This window comes from Mytilus edulis, chromosome 13, assembly GCF_963676685.1.
Source record: "Mytilus edulis chromosome 13, xbMytEdul2.2, whole genome shotgun sequence".
Classification (NCBI taxonomy): domain Eukaryota; kingdom Metazoa; phylum Mollusca; class Bivalvia; order Mytilida; family Mytilidae; genus Mytilus; species Mytilus edulis.
The window spans coordinates 17,738,432-17,761,329 of NC_092356.1; the positions used below are offsets into that span (position 1 = coordinate 17,738,432).

The 22,898-nt window shown below is 32.1% G+C and overlaps 1 protein-coding gene across 1 annotated transcript; it reads right to left on the reverse strand.

The window, feature by feature from the left end:
• Window positions 1–12,378: 12,378 nt before the first annotated feature.
• LOC139501412 (cholecystokinin receptor type A-like) lies at window positions 12,379–13,678 on the reverse strand. Its single transcript, XM_071290464.1, has one exon. The coding sequence runs from the start codon at window positions 13,613–13,615 to the stop codon at window positions 12,443–12,445; it is 1,173 nt and encodes a 390-aa protein (XP_071146565.1). The 5' UTR covers window positions 13,616–13,678; the 3' UTR covers window positions 12,379–12,442.
• Between the last annotated feature and the right edge of the window lie 9,220 nt (window positions 13,679–22,898).

Consider the following 22,898-nt stretch of genomic DNA (forward strand, 5'->3'; position numbering starts at 1 on the left):
TCAATTAAATCGAAACGATCAATACTTATGGAGCAACACATCAAACATCTTCGGTAGCCAAGGATTACGATCCACTCCCGCTTGCTTCACCTTTGGCGGATTGAGATAAAATTTTGGAGACACAGGGTAAGGATTTTTATTGGTTGCAGTCGAAACTCGCTGCATCCAATCAAAAAACGCCTTTAACATGATCACGTGTAAATGTAGAAAGTGTTTGTAAACAATTGCCACGTGTTTATTGCGCAACAAGTCTTTACATCCCTAAACAAACGACTATATTTATTGACAACTTGAATGTTTTTAATCAACTAATAGAAGTTCCTGTGTATGTTTCATGCACAAATGTATGAATGTTGACGTATATTTTCGTTTCCGGCTTTACCAAGTGTGTAGAATCTAGACACTACCGTGTTTGTACCTCCAAATTGAAGAGTTCAAGTGCTACCATTGGTCAAGAATAATGTATTCGGAATGGACGTGACTTAAATCTTCCGGCAGATGGCGCAACATTGTTTTCACAAATGTTGGCTCAATCCGCCAAGGGTGAAGAGAGTGGGAGTGGATCGTAACCCTTGGCTAGCGAAGATGCACATCAAAAGATGGAGTCTTATTAATGTTAAACAAGAATATATTGAAACCTTTTTGATAGGTGGTGCAATATTTTGTTGCTCATTCAAAAGAAATTTTAAGATATTGAGCAAAGGTTTATACAAAAAATTAGCTTGTTTCTCATGGCCAATAAGATGGATTTTAAGGGTAAAACATTTATATATTATCATTCGGTGTGAAGATAGATTTTTTGTATATTTTCTATGTTGTACCAAAAAATACCTAAATTATTTGTTATAAGTAAATCTTTAGCAGCCAACGTGAGTTTAAGGTCGAGATTTATAATGTTCAGTATTTGTTCTCTTTCTATAAACCCACCGTTAAGTAATCCCTCGATATTACACGTTGCTAGTGATAAATTTGCAACAGCAACACTATACGTTTGACGAATGCTTAGCTTAAAGTACAACACAGAAATCTCCCAAGTCATGTCCCATCTAAATGGAGATGGTAAATTAGGTGACTCGTGTAGATTTTAAAACTAAGGTTATATGTTTGTTGTGAGACATTATTTGGTTTTTCATTTTGTTTTGTGTTTTTTAGGGTGAAATCTAATTGGTTGACTTGTTGCAAAACATATATGAATGGAGACAGAGTATTAAACAAATATATAACTGATATTGGTCAAGTGTTTAAGGTGCAAGACCAAATCTACATGGATTTTCAATAACGTAGAACTTAACTAACAAAAAATAAAACGGTCACAAATATAGCGGCAACAAAATAGACATTTTCCGACAAATTACTTTTGATTATGGATTTTGTGATTTTATACAAAACCTCCGTTGACAAACCGAGCATTAAAATCATTTATTGTCGATGCTTATTGTATTTATATGGAAATTATCACGACTTTCCCCCGAAAAAATCATTCTTTTCTCGTCAACGATAGGTCGTATTTCCTGTTTATGATACCAAAAATTCGATTCGTCGATAATATAGTTAAATCTAGTCTACTATATGGCTGTGAACTATAGAGACTAGATAATAACGACATTTTATTTAATTAACTTACATATCAAAACTAGTCTTAAGTAATATCCAGTACTCTTAGATAGGTACATTTAATCTTCGTACCTTTTGCCTTTATATAAGTTGGCCATTATGACAAAAGTGTGTCAGAAATCATATCTGATAGTCTTCCTCAGTCACAATAACCTTCCATCATTACCGAATTGAACAAAGAAATAACAAGACGGGTGCCGTATATGGTGCAGGAAATGCTTACCCTTCCGGGGCACCTGATTTCACTCCCGAATTTTAGTGGAGTTAGTGTTGTTTCTTATTTATTATTTATAACTGTTGATGTTAATGTCCTTTGGTTTTTTGAGTCTTTGTTTACTCTTTGGTTTTTATTGTTATTGTCTTGTTTTTATACTTTGTGCCAATATGAAAATGCAAACCATTCTAAATTGTTTTTACAGTGTTTTCGTATGTTATACTGTTACACCATTTACCTAAGTAAGGCGCGGATTGAGACCTTAGAACATGAATATCAACATTGCCCATGAAACACTTATCCACCATAGCTCAAATAACGTAGATGTAAGCAACTATACAAAAATATAAGAAGTTAAACAACAACACCTTATTTATGTGGCTGTCTCAAGTATCAGGAACGTGTAGATCAGTGGTTGTCTTTCGATACTGTCCGTTATATTTCTTTCATTACAAAAAAAGGAGATGTGGTATGATTGTCAATGAGACAACTATCCACAAGAGTTCAACTGACAAATATATAAGCAATTATCGGTCAAAGAAGGTCAAATGAATATAATGTCAGCAACTACAGGCAACTATAAGGCCTTCAATAATGAGATAAATCCAAACAGTATACTCGTCCATGGAAGACCCGACATACAATTTTTTTCATAATTTTATTGATAAAACAAACAATTTAATGTATACCAAAACAATATACAAAAACACAAATATCGCAGACATGAACCAACGACAACCGATGAACTACATGCTCCTAACTTGGGACAGGCACATACTGAATGTGTCTGGATTAAACATGTACCCTCCCTTGATTAAAAGGAAAGACACTTGATTTTATATCAATTAATATTGCAACTAAATGTAGCTTTCTATTCTGCGCGGCTCAAGCATAAATAAATCATTTGAGTCGATTATAAGTATCAAAACGTTTTAAAACCAAAGGTTTCAAGTGAGGAAGTTGAAAACACACTTCGAAAATTTTACCTACGTTATCACGAGACCCTTAGAATATCTATTATTTTATAGATAACGAAGAACATTTTCCCATTTTCGGTACAGCAAACCCAACCTTTCTCCCGCCAACGTGGCATCATCAAACCTGGTATTACATAAACAACACACATATATAGAGTTGAATTTGCTTATCCTTCCGGAGCACCTGATATCATCACTGTTTTTTTGGATGAGGTTCATGTTTCTCATATTTAAGTTACTATGTTGGGTCAATAACATATACATGTTTATCAAATTTAAGCATTAATATAATAAGTTAAAACAGGATTTAATATTTAGTTAAAGTGACACTTGCAATCACGTCAGGTTTATCTGTATCCGTAAATGGCAGATTATGCAAAATATAAAAAAAATCCTTCGAATTGTAGTATAACGCTATCAATTTGATAAGCTGAATTAAATAGTCGTGTTGACCTTTCTTTTAAAGCACACAATAAGCTTAATATGTATATATGATGTACGAGGAAACTGAGATTTACCGAGGGTCTGGATTAAGATAGTTGATAGAGAATATTGGGCGAAACACATTGAACAAAGAGAAAACTTGGGGACTGAAAAACAAAGAATAGAGAACAAAAGTCCATAAAATGAATAATTAAAAAACATAAAATAATAATAATGATTTAAAATAAATAATAAAAATCTAAAGAAACATCAATCAGACTGTTGTATACTAGTATGGTAAATATAAATATTATGTCAAAACAACAACATAATAAAACTAGAACAAACATTTAGCTGTTTCCGTTTTCTGTCTGTTTTGTGTTTATATTTTGTAATTTTGTAACCCAAAAAAATCCTTCGAATTGTTGTAAAACGCTATCAATTTGATAAGCTGAATTAAATAGTCGTTTTGACCTTTCTTTTAAAACACACAATAAAGCTTAAATGATATCTATCTTGTACAGCTTTCAATTAAGGTAGTTCGCTTCTCAGTTTCAAAGTAATTAACTTTTAGAAACACTAGTTTATATTGATAGGGGATTAATGAAGGAATTCAAAGAGCAAAAAATATATATAGGTCACCGTGCTCGTTTTCAATATATTAGCCATTGAAATTTTGGCGGGAAAATGTTCTCTCTTGACTTTTCATAGCTTTATCATTGACAAGTAAAAGTCCTTAAGGTGGTACCTAACACTACAGGGAGATAACTCTGAAAAATCATCTAAACGTTTTAATTACGTTGTGTTGTAAAGGGAATATTAAGCTTCTCAATGATCAAAATTGTTGTTTGTCAAACTGCTATATAACCAGTGTAATTTTTCTGACAAAACGGTTGGTTCAAAATTTTTGAAATTTTTATATACTTGTTAAAGGGTCAAAGTAAATACTTTGTCAAAATTTTATGAAAATTAAACGAGCCAAATTAATTTTAGTGAAAGTGTTGGGTACCACCTTAAAAACTATTAAAAAGTAATTAAAATTTTAAAAGACTTTAACAGACAGCTCATCATTATACATATAAAAAGAAAAATGGGGGTCACCGGGCAAAATTTGTTAATGCATTCAAATTGATAAAACCTGAGGATTCCGAAAATCTTACCAAAATTCCAAAACATGACAAGCCAGCTACCTTAAGAAAAAAGAACAAAATAAGATGTATTGTACCTGCATCCATGATACGGTACCTCATTAACACAATTAATGACATCACTAAAGATATCCTGCTGTTAAAACAAACCTTGAACAATAAAAATAACCTCTACTTAGTTTATTTTCTGTGAAAAGTTTTTAAAGTTGTGTGATCTGCAGAAATATCTTTTAAGGATTTCAAGTGAGAATAGAAGGCATTAATATCTTATTTGAACTAAATGATCACCAAAACATTAGAAAAGACATTTATTAACATCTACATTAACCTTGAACTATTCACAGTTAATGCTTCCCTGTTAAATGATTTTGTGATTTTGTAACCTACGGAACTATCTTTTTTAGAAGAAAAAAATACGTTTATATATGCATATATATAAATGATAAACTAAATGAGATGTGTGTGACGGTAGCTTATTAACACAATTGCACTAGTAAAGTCATCTAGCTGTCAATATTAACCTTGAAGAATGAACTGTAAACGTTAAACTGTTTGTTGAAATTTCGCTCATATTTTTTGTAGTTTAGAAACCTATGAAAAAAGTAAACAAACAAAAACTTCGAGGAATACACGAAACGGAACGTCCATGATCAAATTGCAAAATTAAAATATCAAAACACATTAAACGAATTGAACACAACAGTTATTGTCATATTCCTGACTTGGTACAGACATTTTCTTGTGTAGAAGATGGTGGAACTTTCTTTAATAAATGACATTAAGAATAAAACATCTTTTTATGCCTATATAAACTAAATACAATGTATATATGGAACACCTAAAGGAAACGGTAACTTATTGACATTAGAACCGATATTTAGCTGTCGACATAAAGCCGCAGACAGTATTCGTTATTGGTTTAATTTTTGTGATTAGTTTTTATAAATATGTAAACCACGAAGATATCTTTTATAGCTGTTTAGTAAGAATAAAATACATGCATTAAATGAGATGTATGTGTGTACCCTCGTGCATAAGACGGTACCTCATAAACATTTTCTACATTTGAAAATGCCTGTACTAAGTCAGGAATATCGCAGTTGTTGTCAATTCGTTTTTGATGTGTTTTGTCAAAAGCTAAAATATATCAAACGAATTAATAACAACTGTCATATATAAACCTCTAATTTGCATGACAATCGCATTAACTGCCATTATATTGACAACGATCTGTGAACAATACAAACTGACACAATAAGAAAAAATGTCAAAAACAGGGGTACAGCAGTCAACATTGTCATATAATCTCAATTACCACAAACAACAATGTAACTATGAATTACAAAATGGCATACAGACCAAACTATTGAATAAGATGCATGGGAAACCTCAATGACACTGTAGCTTATTAAAACAATGACACTAGAAAAGTCATCCAGTTGTCAACATCAACTTTAAAGGATAGACGGTAAACGTTAAAGGAGGAGCGAAAGATACCAAAGGGATAGCCAAACTTATAGATCGAAAATAAACTGACAACGCCATGGCTAGAACAGAAAAAGACACACTGACAAATAATAGTAGACAAAACACAACATAGAAAACTAATACAAAGCAACACGAACAAAATTGGGGATGATCTCAGGTGCTCCGGCAGGGTTAGCAGATTCTGCTCTTCATTGTCACCCGTTGTGTTGCTTATGTTATTACAAATTCCGGTAAATAGTTTATTTATATGTTTAATTTCTGATTTTTTAAATTAGTAATCCATATAAATGACTTTTATAGAATGTTAGTATGAATATATATATAACACATGAATGAATAAGTATGCATGTTTCCGCGTCCATGCCAACTCTTAAACACATTTTAACAATAGAAAAGACATCTAGCTGTTAATAGTCATCAAGGTACCAGGCTTATAATTTGATACGCTAGACGCGCGTTTCGTCTATGTAAGACTCCTCAGTGACTCGCAAGTCAACATAGTTAAAAAGCCTCACAAGTATACATTTGAAGGGCATTGAGGATCCAAAATTCAAAAAAAATGTCCTTACTGCGGCTAAGATAATTTATGCTTGGGATAAGGAATTCCTTAGTATTTCAAATAATTCATACTTTTGCAAACAGTTAATTTATGAAAATTACCATATAATTGATATTCATGTCAACAACAAAATGCTGACTACTGGACTGGTGATACCCTCGGGGACGAAACATGGACTTTAAGCAATATGCAGTTAATGTAATCCTGTTTGTTTTTTTTTTGTTTTTTTGTATATAGGTTTAGTAATAATGTAATCGATTCATGATAAATAAATTTAAAATAAAACGTGTTTATATGCATATCTAAACTAAATGAGATTTATGAAACATCTTAATGAGATAGACGGTAGCGTATAAAATAAAATGATATAAAAAAGACATGTAGCAGTCAACATTAGCCTGAAAGATTATACCGGGCTAATTGATATCTGTCAATAGATCTACTAATTTTGCAACCAACTAAAATATCTTGTATAGATGTAAGTTATAATGTTATACATGAAATAAATGAGATGTATGTATGTACTTGCGTCAAGAAGATGGCAACTCAAAACACATCATAACAAAAGAAAAGACATCTAGCTATCAACATAGACCTTGAGCAATATACATTTAACACCATCCTTTTGTTTACTGTCTGTTACCCACGAAAATACCTTTTGCAGCTGTTAAGTGAGAAGATAACGCCTCAATGCCATATCAATTACAAGTCTCAAGTTGGAAATTTCATTGATAATTTCTTAATAGTTGTTATTTTTGTATTTTGTAAATTAGGTAATTATCTTTGATCGATGAGATTGACTAATTGATTTTCTGTTGACGGATTAAGTCCAGTGTAAAAAGTGTCAGAATGAAGATTTGTTTCAAAAAAGTTTGCATGATGGTGTCGATAAGTAGTCTTCATTTTTGCGCTCGTTTTAGAAGGCATTTACTCTATTCTTCATATAAATATATACACCCCTTAACTTTTTATTGTTTTAAGTTATTTGCCATTTTTCTGTAACAGTTGTCTTGTTTTGTCCAAGATGGGTTTTTTTTTTGCAAACACCCATCCAGACCTTCGTTTGTCAGATGCTACAGTGAGGGACATTCATTTCATGATAGCAGATCCAATTTATCGTCCCTCGTATTCACTAGATAAAGCAGGTTGCTGAATCGTAATGGAAGCTGAAAAGATGTTTGAGAAAAAATATATTTTACAATTGTACACTGTTGATAATGAGATATCTACCATACTCAACGAACAATAAGTTGAATCATACTGAATATTTGCATAATTTAAATAAAAGCAACAGGATCACTTGAGAGAAAACAAATCCGAGTCACAAATTAAAACGAGGGACACACACAACGTTACAACAGATACTGAAGTGAAAAATAAACAAACGCCGAAGCAACATACATAGAAACGAACTATTCGATAACGGCTGCCATATTCCTGACTTGGTACCAGACGTTTAAAGTATAAAAAAAAAGTTGGTTGAACATGGTTTTATGGCTAGCTAAACCTCCCGCTTATATGGAAATATTAAAAATAGCGCTAAATTGACAACATTTCGTGACAGGAATACAGTACAAATAAATGCAAGCTCACTCAGGACAGAGAAATACATAAATTAATAATATTATAATACTATTTTAGACATTTGCACTTTCAAACTTTAAGACAGCATTATAAAGTGATTTATATGAAACAAAAGTTTAGTCTTATTTAATATAAAGATTCTCATGTTGTTTTTGTTGTTGCAAATATAGAACAAGATGGGAGTTCCTTCATTTTTGATTTTTTGAATTTTTAGGCCATTTTCCCTCTGATCTTTCTACCTGTTACACATGATTCTCTATCCTTTATATATCAAAACACCTCAATTTTCTCGATTCTTTAATTTTTGTCCCACTTTTCTCTTTTCTTTATATTTTTGCTCATTATTCTCTATTCTGTAAACCACCATCACCCATTCTCATATTAGTATCAAGGTACGAATTTTCTATTAGTTTCAAAAAGAAAATATCTGATTGTGAGTGTTATATAATAAGTATTTATTAAACAAAAACGCAGTCATTTAGGAATTCAAGCTATAACATCTACGTCAGATAGGCAATCATACCCCATCCTCTTATTCTTATATCTAAATAACAACAAAAAATGATTAATGAAAACAGATATTAACGACAAAAGACACCAACAGTTTATCACTACTATATCGATATCTCTCATCTGAGCGAATTGATGAATTACATTGTATAAAAGATGAAACCGTTTTAATATTCCTTGATGTTTCCAGATTCAGATACGGTAAAATTAGGAATATAACTAGCAGAAAAAGAAATAAATGAACAACGTAGAGGCTTGATCAGAAGTTGTTTGCCGGAAAAGAGACCCCGTGCGCATTTCATGAAGTTGATTTTGGAAATAAAAAACAATACATCAACTGCACTCTCTTTCAATACTTCATATGATTTTGCGTACCGAATCATTATAAAATGAATTATATTCTTTAATGAAGGATTAATTGTTTCCCTCCAATAGTCCGATAAAAAAATTACCCCAAACATTACGATAACACTTATGTAACAAATTCTCAGTATATCAATATGTATTTTATCTGACCTTTCCAAAGTTTGCGTATGTATGTTCTTCTTGAAATGTAACTACATGTAGACATATGATCCCAATATTATTCTTCACCGGTTTATATTTTTTTGTAACATTGGGTAGACAGCTTTGGCCGAAATTGATTTTGAATAGCAAAAACTATAGAGATTTCCCGCTACAATATACAAAGAACTTTTATGGTGCGGTAGTGTGAATTTTTTTATAGCGTAAACTTGAAGACCTAATGATAAGCTTCGCATCAAACTTGATGTGATTCTAAGTTAAAAATGACTGCAACATCGAAAATAATACGTAAATAACTTCATTTGAAAATTGTTTATCAGGTTGAAATGATTAATGACGTAATGTTTCTGCTTTAAAAGATGGTATTAGTATCTCTTTGAAATGTTTGCACTTTCATCAAATGTGTTATTTTGATACACAGTATTTACCAGAATCTGTGGTATTTAGATATCTCAAATTTTAGGTACGCATGCGCATGTTGTCCTAAATATAGCCGTAGTTACGCGGAAAAAAACCTCCACCAGGTTACGAGGAAAAACATAAGTCGACACTTTACGTCGTATAAAGTAAAATCACAAAATACTGCACTCCGAGGGAAATTCAAAACGGAAAGTCCCTAATGAAATGGAAAAGTCAAAAAGCTCAAACACATCAAACGAATTGATAACAACTGTCATATTACTGACTGGGTACAGGTATTTTCTGATGTAGAAAATTGTGGATAACACCTGGCTTAAAAGCTAGCTAAACCTCTCACATACAAATCTATGAATTTTGATTTAGATGCACCGCCATCTACCTCAACTCGACACTATACGATGTATGAGCATGTTCTCAATTTACGGAATTCATTAACACAGCTGATTTTGATTACACAAAATTGTTCAGTCAGAACTATGACTGCCTTAACCGAAACGATTTGTTTGTGTCTTCCTTGTTTTTATTAAGACTTGAAATACATTTATTGAAAATCACCTGAATATAATTTACCTTGTATAACCCAGGGAAGTCTACACAATGGGCCGTGTTTACAATGATTTGTTTGTGTCTTGATTTACGTGTTTTGTTTTGTTATGATCTTGGTATAAGAAAAGGTGTTTAATCAGATCTATAAATGTACTGAAAATTTGTGTTTCACGCGATTTGCATCACTGTTTAGGTTATTTTGTCGTGGTCCCTTTTTAATTTATGGGAGCAGCTTCGGCAAGAAGACTGACACTGCTAGTCAATTTAGATTGAATTGCAACGAATCTGCCACGGTGGGGTTTCGAACTCACCACCATAATGCTGACAAGCTAATGACATAGTAGTTGAAAGTATTTAATTCCTTAGCCATAGAAGCCATTACTCTTATTTACCAATCTTTTGCTGTTTCAATTCCGTATAATGACATTTTGAGCGAGTCTGGATTTGCATGACGGGTGATGTATATGTAGAAAGAAAACGTGTACCCCTTTGTAGCATCTGGTTTCGATCCGTTTGTAGTTCAAATGAATTCTCTCAGGGATTTTTTTCTTCTTCTCAAATTGTGTATTCAAAATAGGTAAATGAGATTAACCATCGATTAACTGCTTTCGTCTGTTACTACAGAAAACCCGTTGATGAGACTCTTCAACTCTTGACTGTCCCTTTGGTATCTTTCGTCCCTCTTTTTCAACTTCGTACCTTATTTGGCTTTTTAACATTTTTTGATTCGCGCGTCACTGATTATTCTTTTGTAGCTGAAACGCGCGACTGTCGTAAATATAAAATTTCAGTCCTGGTGTCTATGATGGGTTTATTTAATTCAATATTATTTTTCATCAGGAAAAAAAAACAAAAACAAAATACTTCTCTATTTACATTCCTTTTTAACAATTATCATTGATTTTTTTGGCTTAATGACAAATATGAAATTTACTAATGATGTGATGTTTATATTATCTGATCTGATTGACATCATTACAGAGATAACAAATACATAATAGTATTTTTTATTCATTGTAGATGGATTCCATGCATGATAACTACATCATTTATATTTATTGTCTGTTTGTTTGTGATATTTTAATATTCATATACAAGATCTCCGTTTAACGGTTTTTATTTCGTGTAATTTTAAAAAATCAAAAAGTTTTGTATCTTAAAAAAATGAAAACAATACTCCCGAAGCACTTTGCCTGACTTACCTTAATCAGGAATGTTAAAAGTCAAATATTTGAAAGCCAAAAATGTTTAAGAAACAAAACATTTGAAGAGCATTATATCCAGCAAGGACATAATAGTGACATGCAAATCATTGGTTTTCCTTATCCGGACTTTGTTTTCGTGACGAGTCAGTTGGATCTATTTTTTTCAGAAAGGTTGTTTGTTGTTATTCCGCCATCTTGGATGGTTAAATAGCAGAAATCAATCGGTCAAGGTATTTAATGAAATAAACAATATTAATATGATAGGAATGTAATTTACTTTTAAGATTTTTCATGTTTACGAAGACATTAAATTTGTACTGTATTCCCCTTGTATACTCCTTACACATGTTGCACAGTGTGTATCTGTTCCAGAACATGTAGCTTTAAAATAAGCTCGGTTAACAATACATTTTGTTTGGGGGGGGGGGGGACATAGCAGGATATAAACTGATTTTGGTAAAGTATAAACACATTTTAACATTATTTTTCTTTGTTAAGACCAACATACTACCCTAAGTTCAAATTTTCTTTTTACAGCAGGTTCCATAACTATATTATTCAAACAAGTACGATATTAAGTATTTGAGAGAAATTTGTGTAAACTACTCACTGTCGTTATTGATACACAGTTTTGAAAACAATACCTCCCTTTCAGAATTGCATGTACAGTATTTTAATCGAATATTTAGGAAATTTAAGATGGGATTTGCAGAATAGAGAATAATAAGCCTTAGAAAACAGACCAAAATAAAAGAATTAAGAATAAGTTGGTGTTAAAATGAAGTAAAAGAGAATAATGAGGTTTTAAAGTGTAAAGAATAGAGAATAATAGGGTGTTAAATTTTAAAGAATAGAAAATAAAGGGGTTCGCGCTTAAATATAAAGAAAAGATAATGATGAAGTGCTCAAATGTACAGAGCAGAAAATAGTAGGTGCTTAATTGTAAAGAAAAGATTATAATTGGCAAAATAAAAGAATAATAACAAGAAATATACCATACAAAATTCAGGAATAAAACATGAAGGACCACATTTAAACGCTCATGTATTTTGAGAGATGTTATGTATTCGGCAATGATCTTTAAACTTTCCATTCACCATTTAGAAAGGCGCGAATCGGCAAACAGTTTCTTTTTCGAGATGCATATGGTAAATATGTCAACATATAATGTTATTAAAATTTAATTGGAATATATAATCAATATATAAATTAACATAATTTATAATACTTTAGTTCAATTCTCTCAATACTGACTTACAATCAAATACCTCTCTCAGATCACGTCTGAAAGCTTTGTTCATAAAAGCATAAATAATCGGATTAGCAACATTGTAAGAAAAGTACGTGTAAAATACAACCATATGATATTGTATAACAGTATGAGCCATGAGCCACGCAGGTAAAAATGCAACTATAAATACTGCAGTTACTACAAACAACATGGCGGCCGTCCTAATGTTCGCCACTAATCCTTTTTCTCGTATTGTTAATTGCCTTGCTATCTCTACATCCGGATGCCTTTCGTGAGCATCTGAACATTTTTTTGAAAAAATATTTGTGAGAGATGGTCGATGATGTTCTGAAAACCATGATTCTTTTCGAACTGATACTGTTTGTGTTGAGCGTCGTTGTCGTCTGCGTTTTGCGCGCCGAATTAAAACAGACCTGTATACAAGTCCGTATAATATAAATACTGCTATAAAAGCTAAGAGAAATAGTGCAGCATATAGATTCTGGTACGTGTTTACAAAACTGGAAGAAAATATCGTTTCGCTTGGTTGACACTTTCCGGAATACTCCACTTTTGAATAAAGACATTTTTTGTACGGATACGAAGCTTCGGATTTCAAAACATGAGACATTTGTTCCATTTGAAATATTTTTTTAGTACTTTTTGATGACGTTAATGAAGATGCATTAAGAAGTATTGATTCCGATAAATTTTGCACTAATGGAGTCTTGTCAGGGTTGCAGTCGTTAATATCAGTAATTATATAGACACTATAGTTTAATGATGTAACGACTCCAAGCAAAAATGCTACACCAGCAAGACTGAGTGTTATGTTTTTAGCTCTTTGAGCATTCATCAAATGACAAAACGGATGGCAAATGCAAAGATATCTGTCTACCGCAATGGCGACCATGATGAATGCAGCGAACGGTACATTTGACGTGATGAAAAACATGTATAATTTACAAATTATGTCATACGTGATAAAATAATCTAAGTATTCCACTGCAATCGTGTACGGAACAATTACCAGACATGTCATAAAGTCTGTCGCTGCTAAAGAAATTATGAATACAGTTGCCGCCAATTTGTGACGTTTTCTGACATAGACATACAGCACCATAGCATTACCAGCTGTCCCAAGAACACTGAAGAATGCTAACATTCCCATCACGGCCAACAATGGTCGGTCTTCAAAAGGATCCGTGACGTTCGTTGCACTACTGATATTTGTATCCATAGTTTTCTGTAACAGAAATAACAAAATATTTAATATGTTTGTATTATATGTATGAGCAGCAATATGTCAGAGCATTTCTTTTGTTTTTATATGCAATCATATATAAGGAAGTTTTTCTTTTAAATTGTTTCGCAATTTTGTCAATCATCTGTAGCTTACTGAACGGAATAGGTTTCGCACTGTTTTGAGTAGATGTTTTATAGGTAATCAAATCCGATTTCCTTATTTATATGCATATATTTTTATGTGCTTTATTCCCAGAACGTTTTTTTGATTCCAAAATAAATATCATTTTATCAATTCAACCTACACACTGGTGTATATACTGATGTTTTAGGTAATAAAATAAATTGTTGATGGCCGTACGGTAACCTTTCAGTTGTTGACATCTACGTCATTTGGTCCTTTGTGCATAGTTTTCTCATTTGCATATATACATCTCCTTAGATCACCAAGAAAAATATAGGTAAAGTAGATTTTAATAAAAAAAAAAAACACAAGCTTTTACGTTTTCTTTCAGTAGTAAATCTTTGTATTACAACGGCTTTTTATAAATCATTTAAAGGGAGATGTGAAGAAACAGGCCAATAAGACAGCAACCCAACGACACAAATAGCCACCATATGGGTTTTCTCATTGTTGAAGGTCGTATGTTTGCCTTTGATTGCTTACATCCACTTCTTTTGAAATTTGATGGATATTTGTCTAATTGGCAGTCACGCCACATCTTCTAATTTGTATATGAATCGGACTACACCCATTCTGTAACAATAGACAAATGAATATGCAATATGGATGTCTAGCGGTTAATCATAAAACAAATCAAACATAATTATATTCCAACACCCCACGATTTTATTTTACCCTTTTGTCTGTACTTTTTGCACTTTGTGAACCCCATCCAGACCCTCATATATGAGAATCAGAATGTAAACATGGTACTCTATTTCTGACCAGTCTGCTCAAACTCCTAAAATTCATCTGACAATAGGACACACAGCAAAAGCTTTCGTATTGACTCAGTCTGGGATCTAACTATAGAACTCTCACAGCCAACCAAAGTTTTCTCAGACCCATATATGTCATGCGACAATCGTAAAAGCAGCAATAAATGTAAATGTTGAATTCTTTGATTAGACTCAGCCATGATCAACAACTTGGAAAACGAGTTGAATACAACGAGACCACAAAGTCAGTAATAATACAACAACATTTCAAGCCTTTGGTTAAACTCAACTTGGTATCGAGCCAACAATCTCCCAATCTCGAAGCGAGTGTCCGTATGAGAAACCACCAAGCCAATGATAATAAGACAAACTTTCAAGTCTATCCTTTGACTGAGCCTGTGATCGAACGAACAACTTCTCATACTCGAATCCAATATTGAAATCTATGAGACCAAGATAAAGATTATTGTGTACACTATCGGAGCGGACATTTAGATGGAAATGGCGAACCAGTTTCGACGACCTTTAAGACTCGAAACCAATGTTGGCTTCTTGTAGACCATAGAGCCAGCAATAATAAGACAGAAGCCATAACAATGTTGCCTTATTATAAGGCTTGATGAATGGCGTTATTACGTGCAAGCCAATTGAAATAGAAAGTTCACACTGACAATACATTCGTTACTCGAGAAAACGTGATTCGAGCGTTGTTTTTCTGACAATTATTGGAAAATACAATAAATAATATGTATATGGTTCTCGTCATTTCCCTCTTTATGTATATTTGAAAAGAAAGACTGATTACTTTGTAAAAAGTGAACATTTTTAGAAGTTTTTAAATGTCACGTCAAATGTATAACTTATTCGTTTATAAGTAAAACAACATGTAAAGAGTACCCCTTCACACAAATGAGAATACTATCTAATAAACTTATCCATAATTTGAAAACCGAAGGAAAAAAATTCCTTATGCAAGGTAATGATTGAATTATCTCAGTAATGCATAAAACTCCAACCACGTAATTCATACGTAATTTACATTATTCCTTCTATGTCATTGATATTCTCTCGGACTGACAAAATGTATAGCATACCAAAATTCATAATATTACATAAGTCTTGTCACATTTAAGACATGAATATTTTTTCTCACGTACGTTTTGCCAACATATTTGTTCTGTAGGTTGGATCTTTTAACTTATTATAAATGAGGAAATTAGAAACAATGGTATCGGTTTCGAGTCTTCTGTTACTTTTGTTTTTTATTTCTTTTGAATTATTTTGTATGACAGATAAAGTAAAAAGTTCACATTCTTTTAACTTATTTTATTTTTACGTGTTTGTTTAATTGGGATATTCATATGATTTGTATTTTGTTTTTTTAAATTAATTAATATTTAGATTCCTTTTTTGTTTAGTATTCTCACTTTATGAAGGTATTCTTCGTTTTTGAAGTAAATTGTTATTTGTAAGAAATTTGTCTTCCGACGGACATCGTTTCAGTGTAATAGTAGCCTTTTGGTGGCATCCCGGCATCTTTTAATTTTGGTTCTTTTTTTAATTGTGTTCTTTCTGTATGCCGAGTTCACACGTAATTCGAATTAGTTTAAATCACATTCGGAATGTTTTACGTCCTAACGTCAATTCTAATTCGAATTGCAATGCGCGTCAAATCAACTTTACTGTCCTAACGACGTTAACTTTTAATTCGTACATGTATTAACAAAGGCATATTTCTATTGCGAATTGAATAATTCGAATTAGTCAATTCGTATAAAAAAAGAAGAGTGTGTGAACGCGATTGGCGAATTCAATTCGAATTAAATGTACGTGTGAATGAGGCGATAATTTATTAAGATTCTACGGTATGTATTTTTTTTATTTTTTTAAATCTACCAATTATTATACTAGTACATTAATTTATTCATTAATTTTTTGTTATCAAATTTATTTTCATTTTACTTTTTATTCATGTTTTTATAACATTTATGTTATGTTTTTTTGCCTCTAAAAATTAAAATAAGTAACATGAAGTAAAACTAAATTATCAAAATTCCAATCAAGGCGTAAGCCTGGGACGACGTGCGAAACCCTCATGGGTAATCAAAGGCGTTAAATACTTCATAGTAGAAGTAAAAACTACGCACTTCGTATCACTATTCATTCGCACTTTATCATACTATTAAGTAAATCCTTATTTGTTTACTTCCTTATTCATTAGTCTCTAGTTGATAGTTTTCTCATTTATATTCATACAACAGCTTATTTTGGAACTGTAGCAATCATATACTATACTCATTGAAAGTTTTGCAGCACTTCCATTGAAATCTTTGGGAGTCAAACCTTGAGGGATCATATCTTTGTAAAATAATTATACCCCCGCTTTAAAAAAGGGGGGTATACTGTTTTACCTCTGTCTGTCCGTCCGTCAGTCCGCCCATCAGTCCGTCAGTCCGTCCATCAGTCCGTCCGTCAGTCAGTCCGTCCCATGAAACTTTCGTCACATTTTCTCAGGAACTACACATCCACCCTTTCTGTAATTTGGTATCAACATTCATATATGTCATCCATACCGTGTGATGCGTTTTCAGATTCATCACTCGACAACTTCCTGTTTACCGAACACTTGTATGATTTTACACATGATAGCCAAGTTGAAAATTTTCGTCACATTTTTCTCAGGAACTACAATACAAGGATTTCTGAAATTTGGTTTCAGGATTTATATAAGTCAGCTATACCGTGTGATGCGTTTTCAGATTCATCACTCGACAACTTCCTGTTTACCGAACACTTGTATGATTTTACACATGATAGTCAAGTTGAAAATTTTCTTCACATTTTTCTCAGGAACTACAATACAAGGATTTCTGAAATTTGGTTTCAGGATTTATATAAGTCAGCTATACCGTGTGATGCGTTTTATTTATATAAGTCAGTTATACCGTGTGATGCGTTTTCAGATTCATCACTCGACAACTTCCTGTTTACCGAACACTTGTATGATTTTACACATGATAGCCAAGTTGAAAATTTTCGTCACATTTTTCTCAGGAACTACAATACAAGGATTTCTGAAATTTGGTTTCAGGATTTATATAAGTCAGCTATACCGTGTGATGCGTTTTCAGATTCATCAATCGACAACTTTCTGTTTACCGAACACTTGTATGATTTTACACATGATAGCCAAGTTGAAAATGTTCTTCACATTTTTCTCAGGAACTACAATACAAGGATTTCTGAAATTTGGTTTCAGGATTTATATAAGTCAGCTACACCGTGTGATGCGTTTTCAGATTCATCACTCGACAACTTCCTGTTTACCGAACACTTGCATATTTTTACACTATTAATATTATCCACTTGCGGCGGGGGTATCATCAGTGAGCAGTAGCTCGCAGTTTCACTTGTTATTTTAAATTTACAGAACAACTGTTTTAAAAGAAGTCGAATGTATTAAAGAGGAAAACTAAATAATCATGGCAAAACTTAAAGTTTACAAAACTGCAATTCCCAAATTTCAATTATATATATATTATTATTTTTTTGGGGGGGGAGGAGGGAGGAAGGAGTCAGTTGCTGTTGTCAGAAGTAATCAGCTTTAACACTTCGTCAATCGTGTGCGTTTTGTGCATTTTTCAAACTCGTAAGACAATGTGCAAAAATAATTATTGTAACTTTCAATTTTGATCAATTCATACAATTTGAAAGTTTGTGAACAGTTTCATTTTCTGAAATTTGACCTTAAATATCTGAAATTTGACCAACATAACTGCAATTTTTTAATACACAAATTATTGAAAAATAAGAAAACACAACCTTGAAAGATAAATCGTGAAGATGAGTTATTAACTTTTTTTTTATTAGTATTTTGTTTTTTAAACTTAATCGAGATATTTATAATCCTAATCTTTTTACTTCCTTGTTTGCTAGTTTACTATAGTTGTCTTAAATCTACGTACTTTTTTTCTCTCTGGTGGATAGTTATGTCATTGGCAATCATACCACATGTTATTATTTGATATAACTAATCCGTTCTTTTACAGTGCGTTTTTATGCGTTACATTCAGCAAATGAAACATCTAAATGAGAGGCTAAAGATTCCAAAGTGAAATTTAAACTCATAAGTCGAAAACTAAGCCATGTCAAACAAGAACAAGAAAGACAAACAGACAAACAATACTATACAAAACACAACATCGAAGACTAACGACTGAGCAACACGAACTCGACCAAATAATCTGGGGGATCTCAGTTGCTCCGAAGGGCAAGCTGTACAAAATTTTAAAACTGACCTGAAGATGGCCAAAATTTGAAATGGAACCACCAGATAAACTTTGCAATTTGTAATATAAAAATAAGATTATTTCTATAGAATGACACTCTCCAGAAGAGACTAAATGACGTAAAAGTTAGCAACTACAGATCACTGTACGGCATTCGCATACAAAATCTTTAAATCATTTTCCAATCTTTATAACAGAAACATATATGACAACGTCAAATAATAGCAAAACTAACACTTTAAGAATAATTCTTTTTACAAGAATGTGTGCATAATAGGACACCATGCCCCGCTCGAACTATCACACGTCCATGTTCAATGAACCAAAAAAAAAAAGATCACATCATAATGAAGACATGCACTAAATTTTGAATCTTCCGTTGAGTTCGATGTTGTTAGAATTTTACTTTTTTTCAAGTAGTGTGACAATGTAAAAAAAACTAAACATTAAACGCACGGACGAACATCAGCCAAGATGATTTGTTATCGTGATGTTAAAGTACCGAATTCGGAGGAAAGCAAGACAGTTTGTCCCCATAATTGAATGTGGAGATCAAGATATCACGTGTTATCATATAAAGAAATAAACCGGTCACGGAGAGTATATAAATTGACTAAGAAGAATTATCCGGGCAAAAAGACAAATGAGGCCGTTATGTTATCTACCAAAAAAGGAGTTCAGTGGGAATTAATGCATGAAGTCCCGCGGGAATAAACGCCGGGAGTCCAGTGGGAATGAACGTTCGATCTATTTACTCCCAAACTATTCTCATTACAATGAATCATTAAATTATTTGCACCTTTACCAAAAGTGCATTGTACTTTATTAAAATAAATTGTAATTATAACTGTCGTTTGTAAATCAGGATGGCAGCTGCGCAGATGGTTTTTTGCAGGTCTAAATCACCATGTATGCACGGCATGATCCTCATAAGTTACTCTCGAAACATCTGAGACCATGAAACTTTAATTTATCCGATTCTTAGATCATTACACTGTAGTTGTAACAGTTATTGTTTCTCTACATTAAATAGTTAAAGTCAATTTCTATAATTATTACATGTAAATTTAAATTGTTTCAATGACAGATGCAACTTTCATTAGAACTAGATCAGGGTTATTCGGTACAATTTAATGTCTTGAAGACAATTTCGTAACACAATTAGCAAGATTTGCATGTTTTATGCAGTTTTCAGTTGAAAGAAATTTTAACCTTAAAAAAGGTAAAATCACGGAAATACTGAACTCCGAGGAAAATTCAAAACGGAAAGTTCCTAATCAAATGGCACAATCAAAACCTCAGACTCATCAAACAAAATGCATTTACTGCTGATTGAATATTGGTTTAGGTTTGAAATATAGGAACATCGTTTCTTTTTTTTTTAATATACTCATGTGTTTAGTAAATTTTTTGGGATTACACAAACTTGTCTATTTATAGTTTGATTTCAAGATGATGAGTTTTTATAAAGAATCTCGAGAATGGCTTTAATTTTGTATCTTTCTGAACTTTAAAACTTACAACTATAGGTCACTGTACGACCTTTAACCTTGAGCGAATCGAATACCTTTCTTTTGAACTTTTACCATACAATTTATCATTGTTATCGATATAAAAAAGATGATGTGGTATGATTGACAATGAGACAACTCTTCACAAGAGACTAAAATGACACAGTAACTAAGAACCATAAGTCACCGTATGACCTTCAACAATGAGAAAAGCCCATACCAAAGAGCCAAGTAATGTTGCAGTACTTATTTTGTCAAACGTTTAAGCATCTTTCGTTATTTAACTTATCTCTTTTAAAATGGACGGCTAAAATTTAAGCATCCATCAATCAATCAAAATTGAATCTATTGAAAAAGGAGACATACATAATAATAAGGATTTGTGGTACGATTGCTAATGAAACCACTGTCCACTAAAGTTCCAACCAGGTATATGATAGCCATGTTTATTTTATACCTAATAAAGATAATGTATAATCATATCTCTGTACTAATTTTAGCAACGTTAAGAGAAAAAAGAACATACAAATGTTTGTTTTATAACCAATTACAAAAACATAAAACATAAAATATAAAACAAGGATGTTATTTTAAAAAAATAAAAACAACGTAAAACTGATTATCACGGAAACAATATTTTAAAGATCAAAACGTAAAAAGTCATCTACCTTAATTCAAACTAATAAAGATTACAATCTATAACATTATTTGTAGCGAGCTGTCAATTAAAATCTATTACAGATACTGAGAGGATACTGAGAGATCCCTTGAATAATGTATGTTTTTTTTTAAATTAACATTTGCAACGAATAGTTGTCAAATTTTAACTGAAAACATGCATTTGAGATGTGAAATAATTACCGTACTTTTATAGCATGGGAAGTTATTGATACACGTAATAAGAATGGATTACAAATCCCTTTGGTTCGAAAGCATCGTAAATTAAAAACTTGAAAGTAATAAAGATCATATGTCAAACATGCAAACCCAAAGTTTATACTTGTTTAGATATTGTTGGTAAAAGTTAAATGTCAGGTTTCCCATTGTATTTCATTTTATTATCCAACAATATTATACACGTATGTATTTTGGTTTAGGGATAGCAAAGAGTCCTTGTGTACTCGTACGAAAGTTTTGAAGTTCGAGTACTTGAGTGAAAATTTCACATTCGAATATTCAAATAAATTAATGTTTTTGACATCTCACCCCTTAAACATGCAAACCTAATATGTATAACTGTTAAGATGTTGTTGGTTAAATTTAAATGTCAATATTTCTATCATTTTCTATTTTAAAATCCAACAAATACTAATGTCGATTTCTTTTTAGAAATGGCAACGAGTCCTTGAGTACTCGTAAGGAATTTTGGAAGTTTGAGTACTCGTACGCAAGTGTAGAAGTTTGAAGATATTTCCGGAAAAAAGTTCGTGTACTCGAACACAAATTCATACTTTGATCCTCTAATAAATAAAGGCAACAGTAGTATACCGCTGTTCGAAATTCATAAATCGATAGAGAAAAAACAAATCAGAGTTACAAACTAAAACTGAGCAGGGCATTTTAAGATTAAAAATGGTGGGTTGAACCTGGGTTTGTGGCATGCCAAACGTCCCGCGTTAATGGCAATGTTCATTATAACATAAAAATGACACATTACAGAATAAATTACTGCTGTATACATCTCAACAAAATGCTCAACGCTGAGAACTATTTCTAGCAAAGTCTATATCGTCTGAAACATACCCTCAGTCGTAAGATGAATAGCGTTCACCCCTAACATTAACAGCAAGAGAAAAAGCATTGTAAAACTGGAGTTAAAATAACCTAACCAAAATCCACTGCCTATGTGTCAACATTGATAATCAAACTTTCCAGATGAATCCTTTACAGCCTTCGTAATTTCCGTGACAACTTGTCTTTTGTAGATTACAAAAAATGTATGATTATCCAGAATGATCTCTTGTGAATATAATTTTCTTTAATCATGCCGTTTTAATGGATTTAAATTAGGATTTTCCGTTGTAGTTCAAAGGATGTTCTTCAGAGATCAATCATAACTATCGAATTATCGGAATCATTTATTTCAATTAACCTTTAAGCACTGATTTTAAGAATCTACAAAGAGAAATTTGAATCTACCTTTCTTTTTTAGATTGGAAAGATTAAGATCCAAGCCAGGTAAAAGTAGCTAAAGTAGATACAATGGATATGCGTTAGTTCGTTAAAAAGATATCACGATTCTGCAATTGAAGTTTGTGAATTCAATTCACCGAGAAATTTAGAAGCATTGATTCTAACGCCACTTTAATGGTTTAAAAACTTTGGAAACGTTTTTGCTGCTTCTCATACAAACAAAACTGTACATTTATGAATTTAGAAGTAAGAACAATGACTCGAATTCAGACAAATGTGTTCGAGAAGGTTGACATGTCTTCCTGTTGACCTCGAGTACAAGCACGTTCACCTG

Coding starts and splice junctions, on each gene's coding strand:
- LOC139501412 (XM_071290464.1), bottom strand. CDS start 13,615: ATGGGAATGTTAGCATTCTTCAGTGTTCTTGGGACAGCTGGTAATGCT.